Here is a 17,984-nt window from a genome sequence, read left to right on the forward strand (position 1 = left end):
ACACGGCCACGGTTCATCCCTACAGTCTGCAGATAGACCAATCGACCAGTATGTACATACACGTTCGCGACCAGAATGACAATGCTACGTATGCTTCGACTAGGTGGGTCCCGACATTTAGGAACTTCCTTGTGTGCGAGCATGTAGCTGGTGGGTCCCAACAGTCAGGGGGCGAATCATTTTTTTGCCATAATATGGATGCACTTCCTTGCGTGAGGAGATGTAGCTGGTGGGTCCCAGCAGTTAGGTGAAAATGTTTTTTTGCAAAATACGGTGGCCCGTCTGGTGGGTCCCTGCTGTCAGGTGGAGGAATCATTATTTTCCGCGTAATAACGAGGCACTTCCTTGCTGCTGTCGTGGACCCAGCTGTCAGCCTCTCCATATACAGTACTCTTCCGATGGAAGTCGTTCCTTGACCACGGTGACCATGCCGCGCCGAGAGCACAAGGGCGGTGGAAGACGGTGAGGCCTTAGAATGGGATGACACGGAGCCAGGGAAGACGCGACAGTGGAAGCCTGGAGTACGAGGGTTCACTGGTTCGGCTGTGGTGTGAGGCTGCCATCGCTGCAGAATAACAGGGGGTGTGGGTTAGTGGATGGCCTGGCTAGCGGTGAGAGTAGTAGGGGCGGTGAGACCTCCACGGCATCACAGCCGGCCACGGGAGGCAGGAGCACACGTCACGACCGGCGCTAGTTTGGGCGGCCGGAGCAAGAAGACCAGAGGTGGAAGAAGCACTATGGGCCGTTGGATGGACATCGTATGGTCACTGGAGCTAGAATCGTTCATATTGACTAAGTTGACAAAGCCCTCCATCCGCGTCAACTTAGTAGGCCCACAAGTCAGCCTCCCATATGGTGGGTCCCAGCTAGCAGGAGGAGTATTCAATTTTTTGTGCATAATAAGGAAGCACTTCCTTGTGTGCGAAGATATAGCTTGTGGGTCCGAGTTGACAGCAGCTGGAACGTTTTTTCGCGAAATACAGAGGCCCTTCCGGTGAGTCCCAGATGTCAGGTGGAGGAATCATTATTTTGCGCGTAATAAGGAGGCATTTCCTTGTGTTCGGCCATGGACCCAACTGTCAGCCTCTCCACATACAGTCCACTTCCAATGGATGTCGTCCATTGACCATGTTGACCATGCCACGCCGAGAGCACCAGGGCGGTGGACGACCGCGAGGCCTACGAAGGGAATGACATGGAGGCGGGGAAGACACGGCAGTGGATGCCCACACGGTGGGGAGTACGAGGGTTGACTTGTTCGGTTGCCGTCGCCGGAAAATAACAGGAGGTGTGGGTGAGTAGAGGGATAGACAGGCTAGGGATGCGAGTATGGTGGGGCCGTGAGGCCTGGCCGGCAGCACAGCCGGCCATGGGAGGCGGGAGTAGGTGGTTCCGCCAGTGCTGGTTTGGGCCGCTAGAGCAAGATCAGAGGCTAAAGAAGCACGATTGCCGTTAGATTGACATCTAACGGTCTGACGCTGGTAGAGTCGATTGTTGACTAAGTTACTTTTTCAAGAAACCTTGTGTACGCATTAACTTAGTAGGCATATAAGTCAGCCTTCAAATCTGTGGCACACAACATAGAGCCTATTTGCTATTTTTTAATAATTTGAAGCCCATTTTCAAATTCTTAAGTAATTTATTACAACCCATTTTCTGCCCAGGACCACGGTCAAAAAGTTCAACCTTATTTTGCATATTTCGGTGGAGTCCGAACTGTTGTAATCCCGAAATTATAAACATTTTTTAAGAATTTATTGATTTGCCAAAAAATCGTTTTGTTTTTGTAAGCAAATAACACGTGGGACAATTGAGTTGGTTTAAGGAAAAACCAGTAGTAAAAAAATCAGTGCTGGGAGGGAAAACAACAACAAAAATAAGGATGTAAATATGAAAAGGGAACTTTATGTATTTTTAATATAATGATACATGTAGATGAACTAGTAAAACTACAGGTAGAGATTAGAAAACGGATGTAGGACATGGCGTTTCAAGAGGAAAATAGAACTGGGCTGTGTGTTTGATTCAGTAAAAAAACTGCCTGCGGATGTTGTCAGACAAAATATAACTAATGCTGGCGGGCCAGAGGCCAGTAGATACCTGCTAGATGTTGGTGCCCCATTGTCGTCATGGGCCGGGCCTATTAAAAACAAAATCAAGCCTGGGCAGTCTACAACCCAGTTGAAACTTGCTCGACCTGAAAAAACAATATACCTGCATAATAAACGAGAGAATTCTGCAAGTAAAGACTGATAACTGGGAAGTTGCAGGTATATTATTTTTTCATCGTGATAATCAATACATGCACTTGTTTTGAAAAATTTGGAGAACTGGTAATTCGAACGGCAGGTGCTTATGCTACCCATCAAATAAAAACCAGATGCCTGAAAATTCGTTTTGAAACAAATGATTTGGCTTTATATCCACGTCGACCCTCGGCATGATGGTTGGAAGCAAATGCCAAGTTCGTACCGAAAGATTGTTAACAACAATACCAACTTGCGGACGACAAGGTAGTACAAGTACAAATGCCAAACTAACATATAATCGTTTTACTCCTGGCCCTAGTGTTCATCTGGTAGAAAATCTTGTAGAGGACCAGCTCCCGCTCCTTCTCTTGCTCTGGGTCCCCGAGGTGGTACTGGTGCATCACCCAGCTAGTCCTCTGCTGGTCGAAATTCTTGTTGGTATGCAACACCAGAACCTTTTTGCTGCCCATCTACCGGCCGTTGACCATCATCGGCAGGGTATTGCTGGTCTTGTGCCACATCGCGTGCGTGCCGCGCTCCGACTGTATCTTGCAATGCGTCCATGTGCCCCTTTTGAATGCCCTGTAATTGAGCTGGAAGAAATACTTGCTTAGGCCACTCAGTGTGATACATGCAGCATTGTCGAATACAGGTTCCAGTGTACGTAGTTGGCATTTTCATAACATCTTTGGCATGTTGCAGTCACTTGTTTCATTTTCTATTAATAGTCAAATTGTAATTGCTTCACTAGGTCTGCGTCTAAAAAGAAAAATAGAGCTATAAACAAAGAATATGTTTGTGCAAGTAGACGGCTGATCGGCGTCTTACCTGAAAGTTTCTCAGGATGGGTGTAGCATATGCTATGCTTGCTGTCGATGGTTGATACGAACAAATTGATGAGAGGGTGAGATCTCGCGCTGTCAGCACTCACTTTGGCCTCAAGGTTCTTGATCAGCTCCTGATCCGTGGGATCGAACTTGACGCCAGCCGGCAGCACTGGCCAATCCTTCTTGTACTTGCATCGGTTAATTCCAGTTATACGGTACTCAATGTATGATCAATCGACTATTTTAAGTGAATGATGAAAAATTTGGACAGATAAGTGGTACTCCAAATCTGAAATCCACAATACCCGAACACACCGTCAGGATTCTTGTGTCATCTCATGCACAGCGTGTTGTCACGTCAATTCAATGTGTGGACATGATGAATAATTTGACTAACATATACTAGTACTGCTACTGTACTACTTATTAGTTGTATTTAGTGTTACATTTTAACCATAGGTTTAACTAACAAGTACACACTTCAAACCTAATTAATATATATATATAGTAACGGAATTATTCTGTTACCCGTCGGCCCTATATGAAGCGACGCGCGCGACACCATCTCTCATCTCCCCTCTCCCCGACCCAACCCACCAGCTCGAACCGGCCCGATCGAAAAGAAAAAAAATAACTAGCTCCATCCTTCCTGATCCCCATATCCTCCTACAGTGCGCCACCACAACCTGCCCATCGCCACCCCTCGCACCGTCGCCGCGCGCCACCACCCATGCCCCGCCGCCGTGCGCCGCCGCCCCCCCGCCCCGTCGCCGTGCACTGCAACCCCGCGGCCCGTGCCCCCAGCCCCTTACCTAACCTCCCACATCCTGCTACCCACGCGTCTGTGCCCCCCATCCCCGGCGCCAGCCAGCCCTGACGACCCTGACCCAGGCGCCCCCAAGCCCAGCACCCCAACTTCGGCAGCCCCAAACCTCGGCGACCCAAAGCCCTACACCCCCAATCCTGGAGAAGCGCCCGCGCCGGCGACTTGCTCTGCGCCCCGACCCCATTTCCGGCGTCGCGCTCCACACCCTCAGAGCGCAAGCTGTTCACCTCCGCCAACGATGTCCATTCACCACCACCCCTAGGCCGTTCACCTCCACCACCCCAGGCCGTTCTCCTCCGCCACGTATGTCCGTTCACCGCCGCCCCAAGAATCCCAGCTGAGCTCGTCCGCAACCCCGGCCCTCTTTACGGCCACCCAGGTCCACATTGTGGGGCCATCGTGTTCTCTTCGCCGCCACTCAGGTTCGACGAGCCGCCGTAGGTAGGATCCTCTGCGTGCTAGCCTCGGTGCTGGCCCTACACGATGGCACGACATCGTTCACTGCTTCCACCATGGGTCGTTCAATGACACAACGTCGATTCGTTCGACACCGCAGCTCAGGAGTTTGCCTCCTTTCCCAACCTCCACTGTGCTCCAGCTAAGGTCTCTCATGTTCTCCTCTCTCCCGTAACCTCTGTCTCTTCTTTCGCTTGAATTCCTGCTAATGTTAGTTGTAGCTTGAATTCCTGAAATATTAATGTATTTTTACTCTGCTTGCAAATGCTTGAAATGCTGCTGGTGCTTCCCTATGCGTGACGATTCTGATTGTTTAGCACAAAGGGGGGCAAGTACTTGTTGTAATGCTTGACATCAATCTACTATCGGAAGTTAGAGAAAGAATAGTAGCAAGTCCAAGCTCTCTTTGAGTGGAGGTACATAACCAATTCAAATGCTTGTTTTGGTTATGTTTAAGGAAACTCATAATTTTTATCTTTGTCCACTGTTAGCTATGTAAAACAACTCAATAAAATTTCACTTTTCAATGCTTTAATAGTTCAATTGGTAAAAACAGTAGGTGTTCATTCTACAAAAAAACACTGACTTTTATATGTGTAAAGAAAGAAATGGAAATATGTAAGTTCATACAGGGACATATATATGCTAAACTTGCGTCCAACACACGAGCATTTGCGTCCACCAGTAAGGGGCATTTGCATCCCACACATCAGCTACATGCTCAACAGTTGCACACTGCCGCCATGGACATGCACAAATGATATTAAGTAGAAGTTTGTTAGTTCAGTTTTTTTATTGATTTACCTTGTTTAAGTAGTAGTGCAGCAATAAAAGGTGTAGTTGTACTGAGTTTTAGTTGCTATATGGGGAACCCAGTGTCCATTTATTTTGGTTTACAGTTCAGCTTGTCTATTCTTTTCAGTTTGTATGCTTTATTGTGCATAATCTTGAGGAAATCCCCAAAAATCATGTGTGCACTCAAGGTAATTAAGTGGCTTTGTCAATTCTGACAGTCCATCCCAGACTAAGCAAAATAGTACATGTTAGTCCTGGTTTGTGGTTAGACATGAAATCTGGTTTCATAGATTCTTCTAGTCAAACTGGAAATACCATGTTTTAGGTAATCCTACTAGTTCAGTGCTAGTACTTCTATTTTATGTTTATCTTACAAGTGGAAAATGTTAAGGCTGGTCATGTTGCCAATTTTTCATAGATTTCCTAAGTAGCCTGAGACCCATCCTGTCCTCTATACAGATTCAGAGTTTAACACGTCAATGGAAATTTGTTCTCAAAACTGAAATTGTTCCGCATGTGCTGATAGACTAGTTGTTAATTATTGGAGTGTTTCGTTCTTGCAGAATAAAAATATGATCTATGCATTGCTTCTTGGCCCAACTGAGAGAACACTCATGTTAAAAAGTATAAAGCAGTTCTGAAGCAATTCCCAGTGTCTTTTGAGGCATTCATAGTTAAAAAAAAGCAATGACAACCTCCTCCGTTTGAGTTGAGCACTGGTCATCGTCCAAGTTGAGCAGTAGGTGCCGTCCAAGTTCAAAGAGGGTTGTATACAAGTACAAAAGTTTCTTTCAGTGAGAAAAAATGCAGGGTTTTGATAAATATTCTCTATGATTCAATTGTTCATCCTTAGACCTTGGCAAAATTCAGTCTATTTTTCTATGATGGAGGTACACATGAAGTCATGTGCAATGGTTATCCCCCTTGTGCTTCTAAGATTCATATTTTGTTTCTTCAAGTGTGTTGTGTGCCAATCTGATATGTAAAACAAAGTAAAAAAGTGAAAGTGTCACTAAAGACACTTGGAAGTACAAATGTAAAAAATAAATAAGTTCTGATTCTCGTCAGGTAGGAAGTTTTGGAGAAGAAAACATAAGTTTTGGAAAGAAGGAATGGTAAAAATGTAAGTCTGTTCAAGTATATAAACCATAAAGGTACGATGGTGATGACACTAACAGTAACGATAAGGATGATAAAGAACATTAAAAACTAAAACTAAAAGAACATCAAGTGATTATTTTTTGAGAAGTACAAACTCTCTACTACCATCAGTACCATAAATTAAAAATTAATAAATCGGAAAATTCAAATGGGAAAAGTTCAAGTCGCAAAATGCGAGAAGTCCAAAACATCGTTCAAAAAAATTGAGTTCAAAAAAAGAAACACACAAAACATTTTCTTTTTGAAAAAAATATCATTCAATTCAATGATATAAACCATGCAAGTTCGAGGACTATGATATCCTAAACCATTGAAAAGTTACGAGGAAAAGCCGTACCAAAAAAATAGAGTAAAGTCTAGTCTGCAAAAATACGCTCAGTAACAAATTCATAGACATCGGTTCAAGTATTTTTTCCGCAACCATTCAATATTAATCCGTGAAAAATACCTCCTCAGTACAAACACCACACAAAGATCAGTACAAGTACTTCTTTTCTGACGGAAAAACAACACGAAGGGTCGCACCGTATTTCAAATTACTCTTCACCAGTTGCGAATTTGAGAGAATGTTCAACATGACTAAGTTTCATATTTTCGATAGCTTTGCGTAGACGTTGGACAAAAATCTTTGGCCTCTTTGAAATTTTTGCGTTTGACAATTTTTTGTGAAATTTTGTTGCCCACCTACTGTGAAAGTTTCTCAAAATACGAGCTGTCAGTTTATAACTCGTATGGTGCTCAGTCTCATGCCAAATACAGTAGCAAGTAACTTCCATTAGCCCCTGAGTCAATGGCACTTTCTCACAGCAATCTCTCTCTTTCTTTGCCCCTACTATTAAAATGCATAGATGTGGTATTCTGCTAACATAGTAGTTGGGAAGATATGAAAAGAACATGCTCTTTATGTGTTTGTGACTATTCCTTTCAGCACCAATGTATTTAAATTTTTTATTTTGTGCTTCCGTGTGTGTTTTTGGGCAGCACAAGTACATCATCATAGTGAGTACAAATGCAGTCTTATGGAAATATGATAGTTGTTGGATGCTATTCCAAATGCCAATGATCATGCAAAACGGTTGTTGCTAGAATCTAGATGATATTTAATGTCGATACCATAGTTTCACTATATTTTTTGGTTCTGATTATTGCTGCATACCTATTTAAAATAATGTTCGATAAATGTTTGTGATCATTGCTTGTATGTGTTCATGTGGAGTTTAAATAATGACTATTCTTGTAAGAGGTTTGAAGATTATCGGGGAGCAAGTTCAAGAGATTAGTTTCGTGGAAACAAATGTGATCTTTTGGTCAGGATTTTGCATGATCCATAGCCATCGGTGGCAACAGGGAGCAGTTCGAGGCCTCCTGCATGAGTCGTCCATCGTCTTCTATGTGTGAGCTTTGTTGTCTCTACACATCTAGCATCAGAGTATCTCCTCCCCTTGTCACACACACATGCCGGGCGGTCGAGCTAGTGTTGTTTGTGATACTGGTCGTGACTCTTGTGTTGTCATTGGACAAAGAATTTGTTCTGTAACTATGTATTTGTAGAACCTTTTAGAAAATATTGTTGTGTTCTGAGTATTCTGATGTGGGCCAAAATGGTGAGCATTTAAACATCAACCCGAATTACTAAAATTGATAAGTTCTACTTTCAGTAAACGGGTGAACCTAGATGCAACAAAGCTCTGCCACTAGCTGTGGGGATTATCAGTTCATGTGTGTGTTCTTTTTGTCGGTTAATGTATTTTCTTGTTTGTCAGGTCGTGTGCAAGTTTGTTATCAGTTCATGTGTATGTGTATTGGTGATCACTGCTATTGCTGCTAGCTATTGATCAAATTGTGGTATTACTTCGGTTGCTCCATGTAATTAGCCCAAATTTTGGGTGAACCTCCTACTAGTTGCTAGCTTTGTTTAAAAACACAATAAGTTCACAATTTAAAAAGTTGTAAGTTCAACACGACGTCCTAGATAAGTTTTAGGAAAAACCTGTAACACAAAGAAAACCCAAAGATATTCAAATGGTAACGTTCAAGTCGTCGGATGAAAGAAGTCCAAAACAACGTCGAAAATGTTAGAGTTGACACACAATATTTTTTATTTAAATAAAATGTTATTCAGTTCAACGATATAAAACCATGTAAGTTCGGGGACGATAATACCGTAAACTGTCGAAAAGTTACAAAGAAACAATACCGCAAAAACAAAGTAAACTCTAGTATGTGAAAAACACGCTCAGTACAAAACCATACATGCATCCATTCAAGTACTCTTTTTGGAACCATTCAAAACTACTGTCAAAAATACCTCAGTATAAACACATACATACATCAGTACAAGTACTTTGTTTTTTAGACAGCAAAAAACAACACGATGGGTTTCACCTTATTCAAAATTACTCTTAAACGGTTGCGAAGTAGAGAAAACATTCAACATGACTAAGTTTCGCATTTTCGATAACTATCCAACGGTATATTATTTGCCCCATTTTGACAAACTTTTAAAAAAATCACGTTCAAAATCAAATTTGACTATATTCGAATTCGTTTTTAAAACATAAGGAATTAGAAAAACATTTCTATACGAAAAAGTTGCGCATTTTCCATATCTTTCCAATGCCATATCATTTGCCTCAATCCGACAAACCATTTGCAAAAAAAACACGGAAATACATTTCGCCCAGAATTTCACCATTTTTTAAATTACATTTAAATTGTATATAACTTGAAAAAATAGTAGATATATGGAAGATGCGGATTTTTACCAAATTTCCAACGCCATCTTATTTGGTCAATTCCGACAAACCGTTTGAAAATTGAGTCCAAATACGATTCGCGTTTTCGGTTTTAAAAAAATGGTTTTTTTAAAACTGCTCTTAAACCGTGATGATTTTGCGAAAAATTCCTATATATTTATAATGTAGATGTTAAGAGCTTTCCAACGATATATTACACGCCCCATTCCGGCGAAAAGACGACCAGTTCGACAAGATGAAAATCATCAGTACAACCGCCCGAAACCATCAGTTCAAGTAGGGTAACAGAATAATTACTACGCGAAACAGAATAGCCCAGAGATGTGTATATATATATTCTGCTAATATTAGCAGAATAAATATTCTGATAACACTTCCGCACTGCACACTCAACGCGAGGGCACTGCACTTTCAGTACCATGGGTACTGCAATACAGAGACTAGTGAACTTTTCGTCGCAAAAAAATTGCATGCGATGTTTTTTCGGTACCTTTTTCGCTCTAGTTTTTTAACCGTTTATTGGAATGAGGCGTGTAATATACCGTTGATAAGCTATGGATTAGGCGCAACATCGCCATATTGAACACTTTTCGAGATTCCTTGCGCTTTAAGAGCAGTTTTCAAAATGGTGCGGCACACGACGAGTGGCAGCGAGTGTTTTTTCACGTTTTTTTTCTAAGTTGCTCGTCGAAATGAAGCAAATGATACACAGTTGGAAACATATCGTCGAGGCGCATCTTTTTCATATCTATTATTTTCTCTAATTTGTTACGGTTTAAGAGCAGTTTTAAATTTAGTAAGTCGCGAAATTCTGTTTTTTCGAATTTTTGTTGCTGTTTTCGCTCCAGTTTTTGAACTGTTTGTCAAAACGTGGCGTATGATACGTCGTTGGAAAGCTAGGGACAAGGTGCAACTTTTATATGTTGAAATGTTTTTGAGATTCCTTACAGTTTTTAATTAATTTTGAAAATTGTGCGGCTGACGACGAGAGGCAGCACGTTTTTCGCAATTTTTTTACAAACAGCTGGTCGAAATGATTCAAATGTTACACCGCTGGAAAGATATCGCCGAGACGCAACTTTTTCATGTAGAACACTATCTCTATTTCCTTACGGTTTAAGAGCAATTTTGAATTTACCAAAACGCGGACACTCTCTTTTTCGCGACACCCATATCGTTGTGTATTCTGCATCAAACAGAAAACCGCACTGCTTCAGACTGAAAACTACACTGCATCAGATAGTCAAGTGCACTGCATGTTTTTTAAATGCATTTTCTTTAAATGGAGTTTACTGAAGAGTCCGGCTTTCTTTAAGACCAAAGTACACGGCATTTTCAAGTCTTTCTTTTTTGCTGCTTTTTTGCAACAAGCGCACTGCATCTTTTTTCCTTTGGACTACTTTGTCGAGAGTAAGGAACTACAATATGGTTTTTTCATATATCATTATTTTTTACGGTGTAAACGAGAAAATGGTGCAAAATGAACTGCAAATGAGTTTTTAATAATTACAACGTTTGTGTGTTTTTTAGCACAATGAGAACTCCATCATCATAAAAAAATTGAGAAAAAAAACTCAACCCGTGGATCAACTGCACCCATGTACAACACAAACTGCATAGTCACCAAAGTGGGCTGCAAAACAATTTGCAAAAAAGGCATGACGACGCTCATCGGTGATGTGTCGCGGAGAGGACTGCATAGATTGAAGAAACATTATTTACGCATCCAGTGACTGGACTGCAAGTGGAGATGGGGAACATGGAGGGCGTCAGCGTACTGCATGGGCTCATGGTCGGAACTGCATGCCGTCGTCGATAGAGCCGCATGCCACCCTGGGCCGAGCTGCACACAACATATAAGTGGGCTCAACTAATTCTCCTTCAAGTGATTTACCGCTACCATAGAATCAGTATTCAGTCGTCACACAAACTCAATGAAGATTCAAGTCTGCAGCCAATGCAAGGGCCTCAGAACATGCAAAACCGGCTGAAAAATATACCACCGGAGCCTGTATGGTGCTGATAGCAAACATGTATCGACTGACAAGAAGAGATAAGTAGGCGACCATGATGTACATCATGCGACCAGGATGTTCAATAATGCTAGATACAAGATTACAACACAGGTAATCCTGCTGTATGGATTTGACGACCATGGCTACGAGTGCTACTTCAGTATGATTAAACTTTATAAGAAAAACCTAGTGTGGGGTTTCATTTCCTATACATGTCAGAATATTTTTACAGCTAAGAGATTTGGTCCAAGCATTCTGCGCCTTCATAGCATCATTCAGAGTCACTACAATCATAATCAATCTTCACTTCTTCACGATGATTTCTACTCGAGCACCACCCAAGCATAAAAGATGACTCTATCAAAGGAACACAGAATCCACCATTATCGGAATTCCAGAATCAAGATACTGCAACTCATTGCCTGACCACCAGAGGGGCAAGATTGTGTGTAGGAAATGAGCAAATAGGACCATGTTGTTCAAATAAACATGTATGTTCAAATAAACATGCGTTAATATCACAAGATGTTCAATAACGCTAGATACAGGATTACAACACAGGTAATCCTGTTGTATGGAGTTGACGGCCATGGCTACCAATGCTACTTCAGTATGATTAAGTTGTTTATAAGAAAAACCTAGTGTGGGGTTTCTTTTCCTATACATGTCAGAATATTTTGACAGCCAAGAGATGTGGTCCAAGCATTCTGCGCCTTCACAGCATCATTCAGAGTCACTGCAATCATAATCAATCTTCACTTCTTCACCATGATTTCTACTGGAGCACCACCCAAGCATAAAAGATGAGATCTCTATCAAAGGAACACAGAAGCCGCCACTATCGGAATTCCAGAATCAAGATATTGCAACTCATTGCCTGACCACCGGAGGGGCTAGATTGTGTGTAGGAAAAGAGCACATAGGACCATGTTGTATTCCAGGCCAGCATCTGCTGAAACTGTTCAAATAAACCAATGCCAGTGAAACATCCACCTGAAGACATCCATTTTACTACACCGAATCCAAAAGAAAATCTTTGTAACAAATCCCCCTTTCTAGATTAGGAATTATCATGTATATCATTGCTATTTTACATCACTGGCTCCAGTTGGTAAGAGGCTGTTGGGCTTAGCAACGGAACCTGCATGCAAAGAAAGTCTCTGTTTAATTCTAAGAGTTAATTACACCTGGGGTACATAAACTTTCGCGGTGGTAACGGATTCATACACAAACAAAAAAAAACCATAAAAGTCATACATCAACTCTGATGCGGTAACGTTTAGGTACAAAACAGTCCGAAACGTGCCAACTGGGCTGCCACGTGGGAAGAGAAGGCTCGCGGCAGGTGTTGGGCACTTTTCTACATTCCCCCTGGTGTGGTACAATATTTGCGGTTCGCCCCGGTGCTCACAAACCCTCCTTAACCCCCTGCTGTCTTTGTTTCTCTGCGTCGTGTTGGGCCTCTATTTCTTTGCCCCCGTGTCGCCTTCTCTGCTTCGACGCTGTCGCCTTCTCTGCCGCCGGTTTGGACGCCGCCGCCCATCGACGCGGCATGGAGCCGCTCCTACGGGGGCCCGGGGAGTTCCCTCCTGAGTACGGTACGCGCTCGATCCTCTTCTCCTGTTGGGTTGCTCCTTTGTCCTAGGGTTCTGATCGGGCTAGGTTCTTCATGATTTAGGTGGAAAGATTGATGTTTTGTTGACGCAATTCATGCGATGAAGGGAATGTAGGTGTTTGATAGGACGATTACTGCTGTTTCGTTGCTTTCCATGTTGGCTTGCCGATGGTGATGATTTGGGGCTTAATTTAGGGTTAATTTAGGGGTTGTTCTTGGATTTGAAGGAAGATGTGATAGATGCTGTGATTGTTGTGATGTATGCACCCCCCTATGATTACTGTGATGGATGCCCTATTCTTGCTGTCGAAATTCAGTTATTGCACTGTACTTGCTGTCAAAATTCAGTTAGTGATTGTTGTTGAATTCAGTTAAGTGCATGTTGTCCATAAATGTTGCAGTGAATTCAATTAAGTGATGTTAAATGTTGTTAATTAGTTATTGGTGTACTATATACTCAAAAGGAATTCATTTACTGTTGTGTTTTGCATCAGAGTCTGAAGAAAAAATCTGTCTTTTTTGCAGTAACTTCAGGAGAAGAATCTCTGTTGTTCTCTATAGCGTTTGAGCACAATGGCATATTTATTGGGCAAGGAGTCAACAGATCATATATTGGCAGCACTTATTGTGAATTTGACTACTGTCATGCTGACACTTGGTCCTTAGATATGCTGAAATTTTGCCTGGACAAGCTGGATTACTCCCATGGTTACCCAGATCTGCAAGTGTACTGGTGCTTGCCAGGCAAAGACATAGTAGATGGCCTTGTTTGTGTGGATACTGAAGAGGTCATTGCTGCTATGGTCAATGCAAGCAAAGAATGTAAGACATTGCTGTTAATAGTGGATGAGGAGAACAAGATAAGAACTTTGTATGATGATGTGATCCTAGATGGGCCTCCTCTGCCAAGGGTAATTACTCCAAGGAAATTGCCAAGGTCTGCTGAAGGAATAGAGGAAGAAGACAATGGAGAGGCAGGAGAGGAAGAAGAAAATGCAGATGATAGAGAGGAAGGAGAGCAAGGAGATGGCACAGCAACAATAGAGCAAGGAGAGGAAACTGATTCAGATTTTTATGAGAGTGATTATGATGTCGAAGATATGGATGATGATCTATTCCTTGAGAATGTAGATGCAGAAGTTGGTGACTACAATGAACAGGAAGGATATGTACCAGAGGATGATCCTTTAGATGATGATGAGCTAAACCTGTCCAAAGCAGAACTTGAGAAACTGCAATACACATTTAGGGCTTACAATCCAGAAGTTGACATGAACAATCCAGTGTTCAGAGTAGGGATTGTGTTTGGTGACATGAAAGAGCTGAGGATGGCATTGGATGCATACACTGTGAGGAACAGAGTCAAAATTTTCAAACCAAGAAATGAGAGTGAGAGGCTTAATGCAGTGTGTTCTCAGGGATGCCCTTGGCTGCTTAAAGCTTCAAAGGACAATAGGACTGGAAGCATTGTAATAAGGCAGTACAATGACAATCACACATGCCAAAAACACTTTGATTCCAAGTGTTTGACTGTTAAGATTCTTACACAAAAATTCCTTGATGAGTTTAGAGACAACCAGAAAATGGACCTCACAACATTTGGGAACAAAGTGCAGAGATAGTTCAAGTTGATGCCCAATAAAATGAAACTGGGAAGAGCTAGAAAGGCAGCACTTGGTATCATCCATGGAAATGAAGCAGAGCAATACCAGCAGCTATGGAATTATGGCCAAGAACTAAGAAGGTGCAATCCTGGGAGCAAATTTATTGTCAGAACAACCAAGGTGAAGGGGAAAGATGATGCACTCCCAAAGGACCATTTGTCATCACTGTATTGGTCCTATGATGCTTGCAAGAGAGGGTTTCTAAAGGGATGTAGGCCTATAATATTTCTGGATGGCTGCCACTTGAAGAGCAGGTACAAAGGCCAGCTACTGACAGCAGTGGGCATAGACCCAAATGACTGCATATTTCCTATTGCTATGGGTTTGGTGGAAGTGGAGTCTACTTATACATGGGAATGGTTCTTGACAACACTTAAGAATGATCTCAACATTGTGAACACATGCCCATATACTATCATGAGTGACAAGCAAAAGGTAATGCAAATGTGTGCTTCTTCATGTGTACATGAGCTCTATAGAACTGTGCTTCTTCATGTGTGCTTATGTGTGACTTTGTGCAAATTTTCAGGGTATAATAAATGCAGTTGGGAAAGTTTTTCCAGATGCTGAGCATAGATTTTGTGTTAGGCACTTATACCAGAACTTTCAGAAGAAGTTCAAAGGGGAAACACTGAAAAACCTTTTGTGGGCCATGGCAAGATCAACAAATTTACCAAAGTGGACACAAAACAGAGAGAAAATGAGAGAGGCCAACATTGAAGCTTACAACTGGCTTGAGGACAAAGCACCTAACCAATGGGTTAAGAACTTCTTTAGTGACTTCCCCAAGTGTGATATCCTCTTGAACAACATGTCTGAGGTCTTCAATAGGTACATTTTTTAGTTCTTCTTTAATTTCCATTGATGCTTTCATTGATGAGTGAATTGCTCATTTAAATACTTTGCAACTGTTTTACTCATACAACTGTTTTAAATACATTGCAGCTACATACTAGATGCCAGGGGTATGTGCATTATATCCATGTTAGAATGTATCTTGGGAAAACTTTCATTAAGACTTGCTAGCAAGCATAGGGAGGCAGTGGAAAAGTGGACTGGAAGAATCTGTCCAAAGATTAGAAAGAAGTTAGAAAAGAATGCAGAGTTGAGTGGTAACTGTTTTCCAAGAGATGCTGGCAATGGCATTTATCATGTGCAATCTGGACCCAACTCATATATAGTTGATATCATTGGTAGAACTTGTGATTGCAAGAGCTGGGGGTTGAGTGGAATTCTTTGTCCACATGCTATAGCAGTTTGTAGGGCTGAGAGGATAGACCCTGAGGAGCTGGTGCACAAATGTTACACCATAGAAACATATCTGAAGGCCTATGGTCACAATATCATGCCTCTCAGAGACAGGACCCACTGGGATAAGCTAAATGGAATGTACATCCATCCTCCTTTGTTTACTAAGGTCATGGGAAGGCCAGCCACAAAGAGGAGGAAAACTCCAGAAGAGAAGAAGAAGAAGAAGGATGGCACAGTTTATCTCAATAAGAAGGGTGTGGCAATGCACTGTTTAGTATGTGGAAAAGATGATCACAACAAAAGGGTTCATGGCAAATACATGGAAAGGCAAATGCAGGATCCACAAGTGGAAGAGGAAGAGGAAGATGAGTTTGCATGCCCTGAAATTCTCCAGGTTGGTGCACATTATTTTACCAGAATTTCATTGCACTTTACTTCATTGTATGACTTAATTGTCATGTGTAGGATATACTGCCTCAGCACATCAACCATAGGCTGGATCCAATCAATGATAGGAGCAGCATGGTGTACACAATGGGACAAGAGGTACTTGATGTTGCATGTTTACTTGATGTACACAATGGGATAATAGGAGCAGCCTTGTAAGATGAGTTTGCATGTTTTCACTTACTGTTGCACTTGATGTTGCAGGAGAGGGCTCATCTTACAAGGATGGTGCCACCTGGACCTCTCCCAGAGGAATCCAGTTTTGTAGCTGATGCCAGAGATTTGATTCCACGGAGAAGAACAAATACTACTGCAACTGTTAGAGGAAGAACAACTATGGCAAGCAGAGGTAAGAGAAGGGCAACAACACAAGTGGTACCAAATGCAGGTACTAACTGTTTAACTTAAATCACAAGTGTTGGTCCTGACTGTTTGCATGTTCTTAAGTTACTATACTTTTCAAATGCAGATGAGCCTGGAACAAGTGCCAATGTAGGCAGAGCAGTGAAGAAAACAAGAAGTGGTGGAAGATCTGGTGGAAGAAGCGGTGGAAGGACTGGCGGCCGAGCTGGTGGAAGAGCTGGTGCAAGAGGAGGTAGAGCTGGAGGAGGCACTGGCCCAGAAGCAGTAGGGGGAGGAGCTGGTGTAGAAGGGAGAAGAGTTGAAGATACAGCTATGTGGCAGTTGATGTTTGGACAAGATGGAGCAAGGAATGCCATACCAGACTTGAATGAGGAGATTCCAGTGACCCAGAATGCCCCTAGCACTCCAGAAAATTAGTTTAGTTGCTCAATTAGTTCATAGCTGAACTGCAAAAATGTCCCAGTTCATGTATGAACTGCAACCTTGCAACAAAACATGTTTTGTAATGCACTGGTAGTCATTTAGGCCATGGTGGACCTTCATTTTGCCTGTCATATATCTATCATGCATGGTGCACAATGATTATGTTGTTGATCTCCATATCTGTCATGCTATATTGAGCCAAGTTGTTCATTTAAAAAAAATCTGTTTTGTGTATGAGGCTGCAAATTTCAGTTAAAATAACTTCAACTTTGTCTCTGCCTTTTGTATTTGCATTTCAAATTTTCAGTAAAAAGGTATGATACTGCTATTATCTATTTGCATTTGCAGTAAATATGCAAAAAAATTGAGAACAATTGAGAACAAATATGATACTACTATTATCTATTTGCACTTCAAATATTGCAAAAAAATTGTTCAAAAAAAATTTGGGTGATACTAGGACTCGAACCCAATATTTGGTACTTGTGACAGTGGGGATCGTACCAGTAGGCTATGAGAGGATATCAAGCATATGCTGCCAATCTTCCAATTTGTATATACTGCTAAACCTTACTAGTCGTCCGATCAGAAATCAACGGACACTGCATCGTCCGCCACCTCTGGCCAAACAGGGCGGCGCACGACACCGCCCGTACGCCGGTGGGCCATCGCCACTTCCCGCCTTAGCCTCTTCCCGCCAACGCCGCTTCCCGCCTTCGCCCCTTCCCGCCAACGCCTCTTCCCGCCTTCGCCTTTTCCCGCCATCGCCGCTCGGCCTCTACAAAAGCCATGGTCACCATGGACAAACTCGAGCCACTTCCCTCCACTGACATGGTGCGCAAGCTCATCACCACCTAGGCAACAATCATCGGGACATGGGATCACGTTGCGCGTCCCCGTTCCTCTTCCACCCCTGCTCCGCCGCCCAATCCCTCTCCTACCACACCCGAGCCCGAGCCATGGGAGCCATGGGAGCACGCTCCCCTCCAGCACGAGCCATGGGAGCCATGGGAGCACGCTCCCCTCCAACCCGAGCAGCAGCCGCTCCCAGCCCTGGTGCCCGCCGTTGATCAGCAGACTGCCCTGCTGAATTCGTACGGCACAGTCCGCAGGGAACACGCCAGCCGTGACCTGCA

General features: G+C 42.7%; 1 protein-coding gene across 1 annotated transcript; it reads left to right on the forward strand.

Moving 5' to 3' along the window:
* Positions 1-14,682: 14,682 nt before the first annotated feature.
* On the forward strand, positions 14,683-16,842 carry LOC147975411 (uncharacterized). Its single transcript, XM_087520407.1, has 6 exons — positions 14,683-14,799; positions 14,894-15,195; positions 15,310-16,009; positions 16,081-16,161; positions 16,267-16,411; positions 16,532-16,842. The coding sequence occupies exons 1-6, from the start codon at positions 14,683-14,685 to the stop codon at positions 16,840-16,842; spliced, it is 1,656 nt and encodes a 551-aa protein (XP_087376533.1).
* Positions 16,843-17,984: the final 1,142 nt, after the last annotated feature.

The sequence above is a fragment of the Triticum urartu genome, chromosome 4A (assembly GCF_056163025.1).
Source record: "Triticum urartu cultivar PI428250 chromosome 4A, HENAU_Tu73, whole genome shotgun sequence".
Lineage (NCBI taxonomy): Eukaryota > Viridiplantae > Streptophyta > Magnoliopsida > Poales > Poaceae > Triticum > Triticum urartu.

Coding starts and splice junctions, on each gene's coding strand:
- LOC147975411 (XM_087520407.1), top strand. CDS start 14,683: ATGGGTTTGGTGGAAGTGGAGTCTACTTATACATGGGAATGGTTCTTG. Junction 14,800..14,893: donor TCATGAGTGACAAGCAAAAG/GTAATGCAAATG, acceptor GCAAATTTTCAG/GGTATAATAAATGCAGTTGG. Junction 16,010..16,080: donor CATGCCCTGAAATTCTCCAG/GTTGGTGCACAT, acceptor TGTCATGTGTAG/GATATACTGCCTCAGCACAT.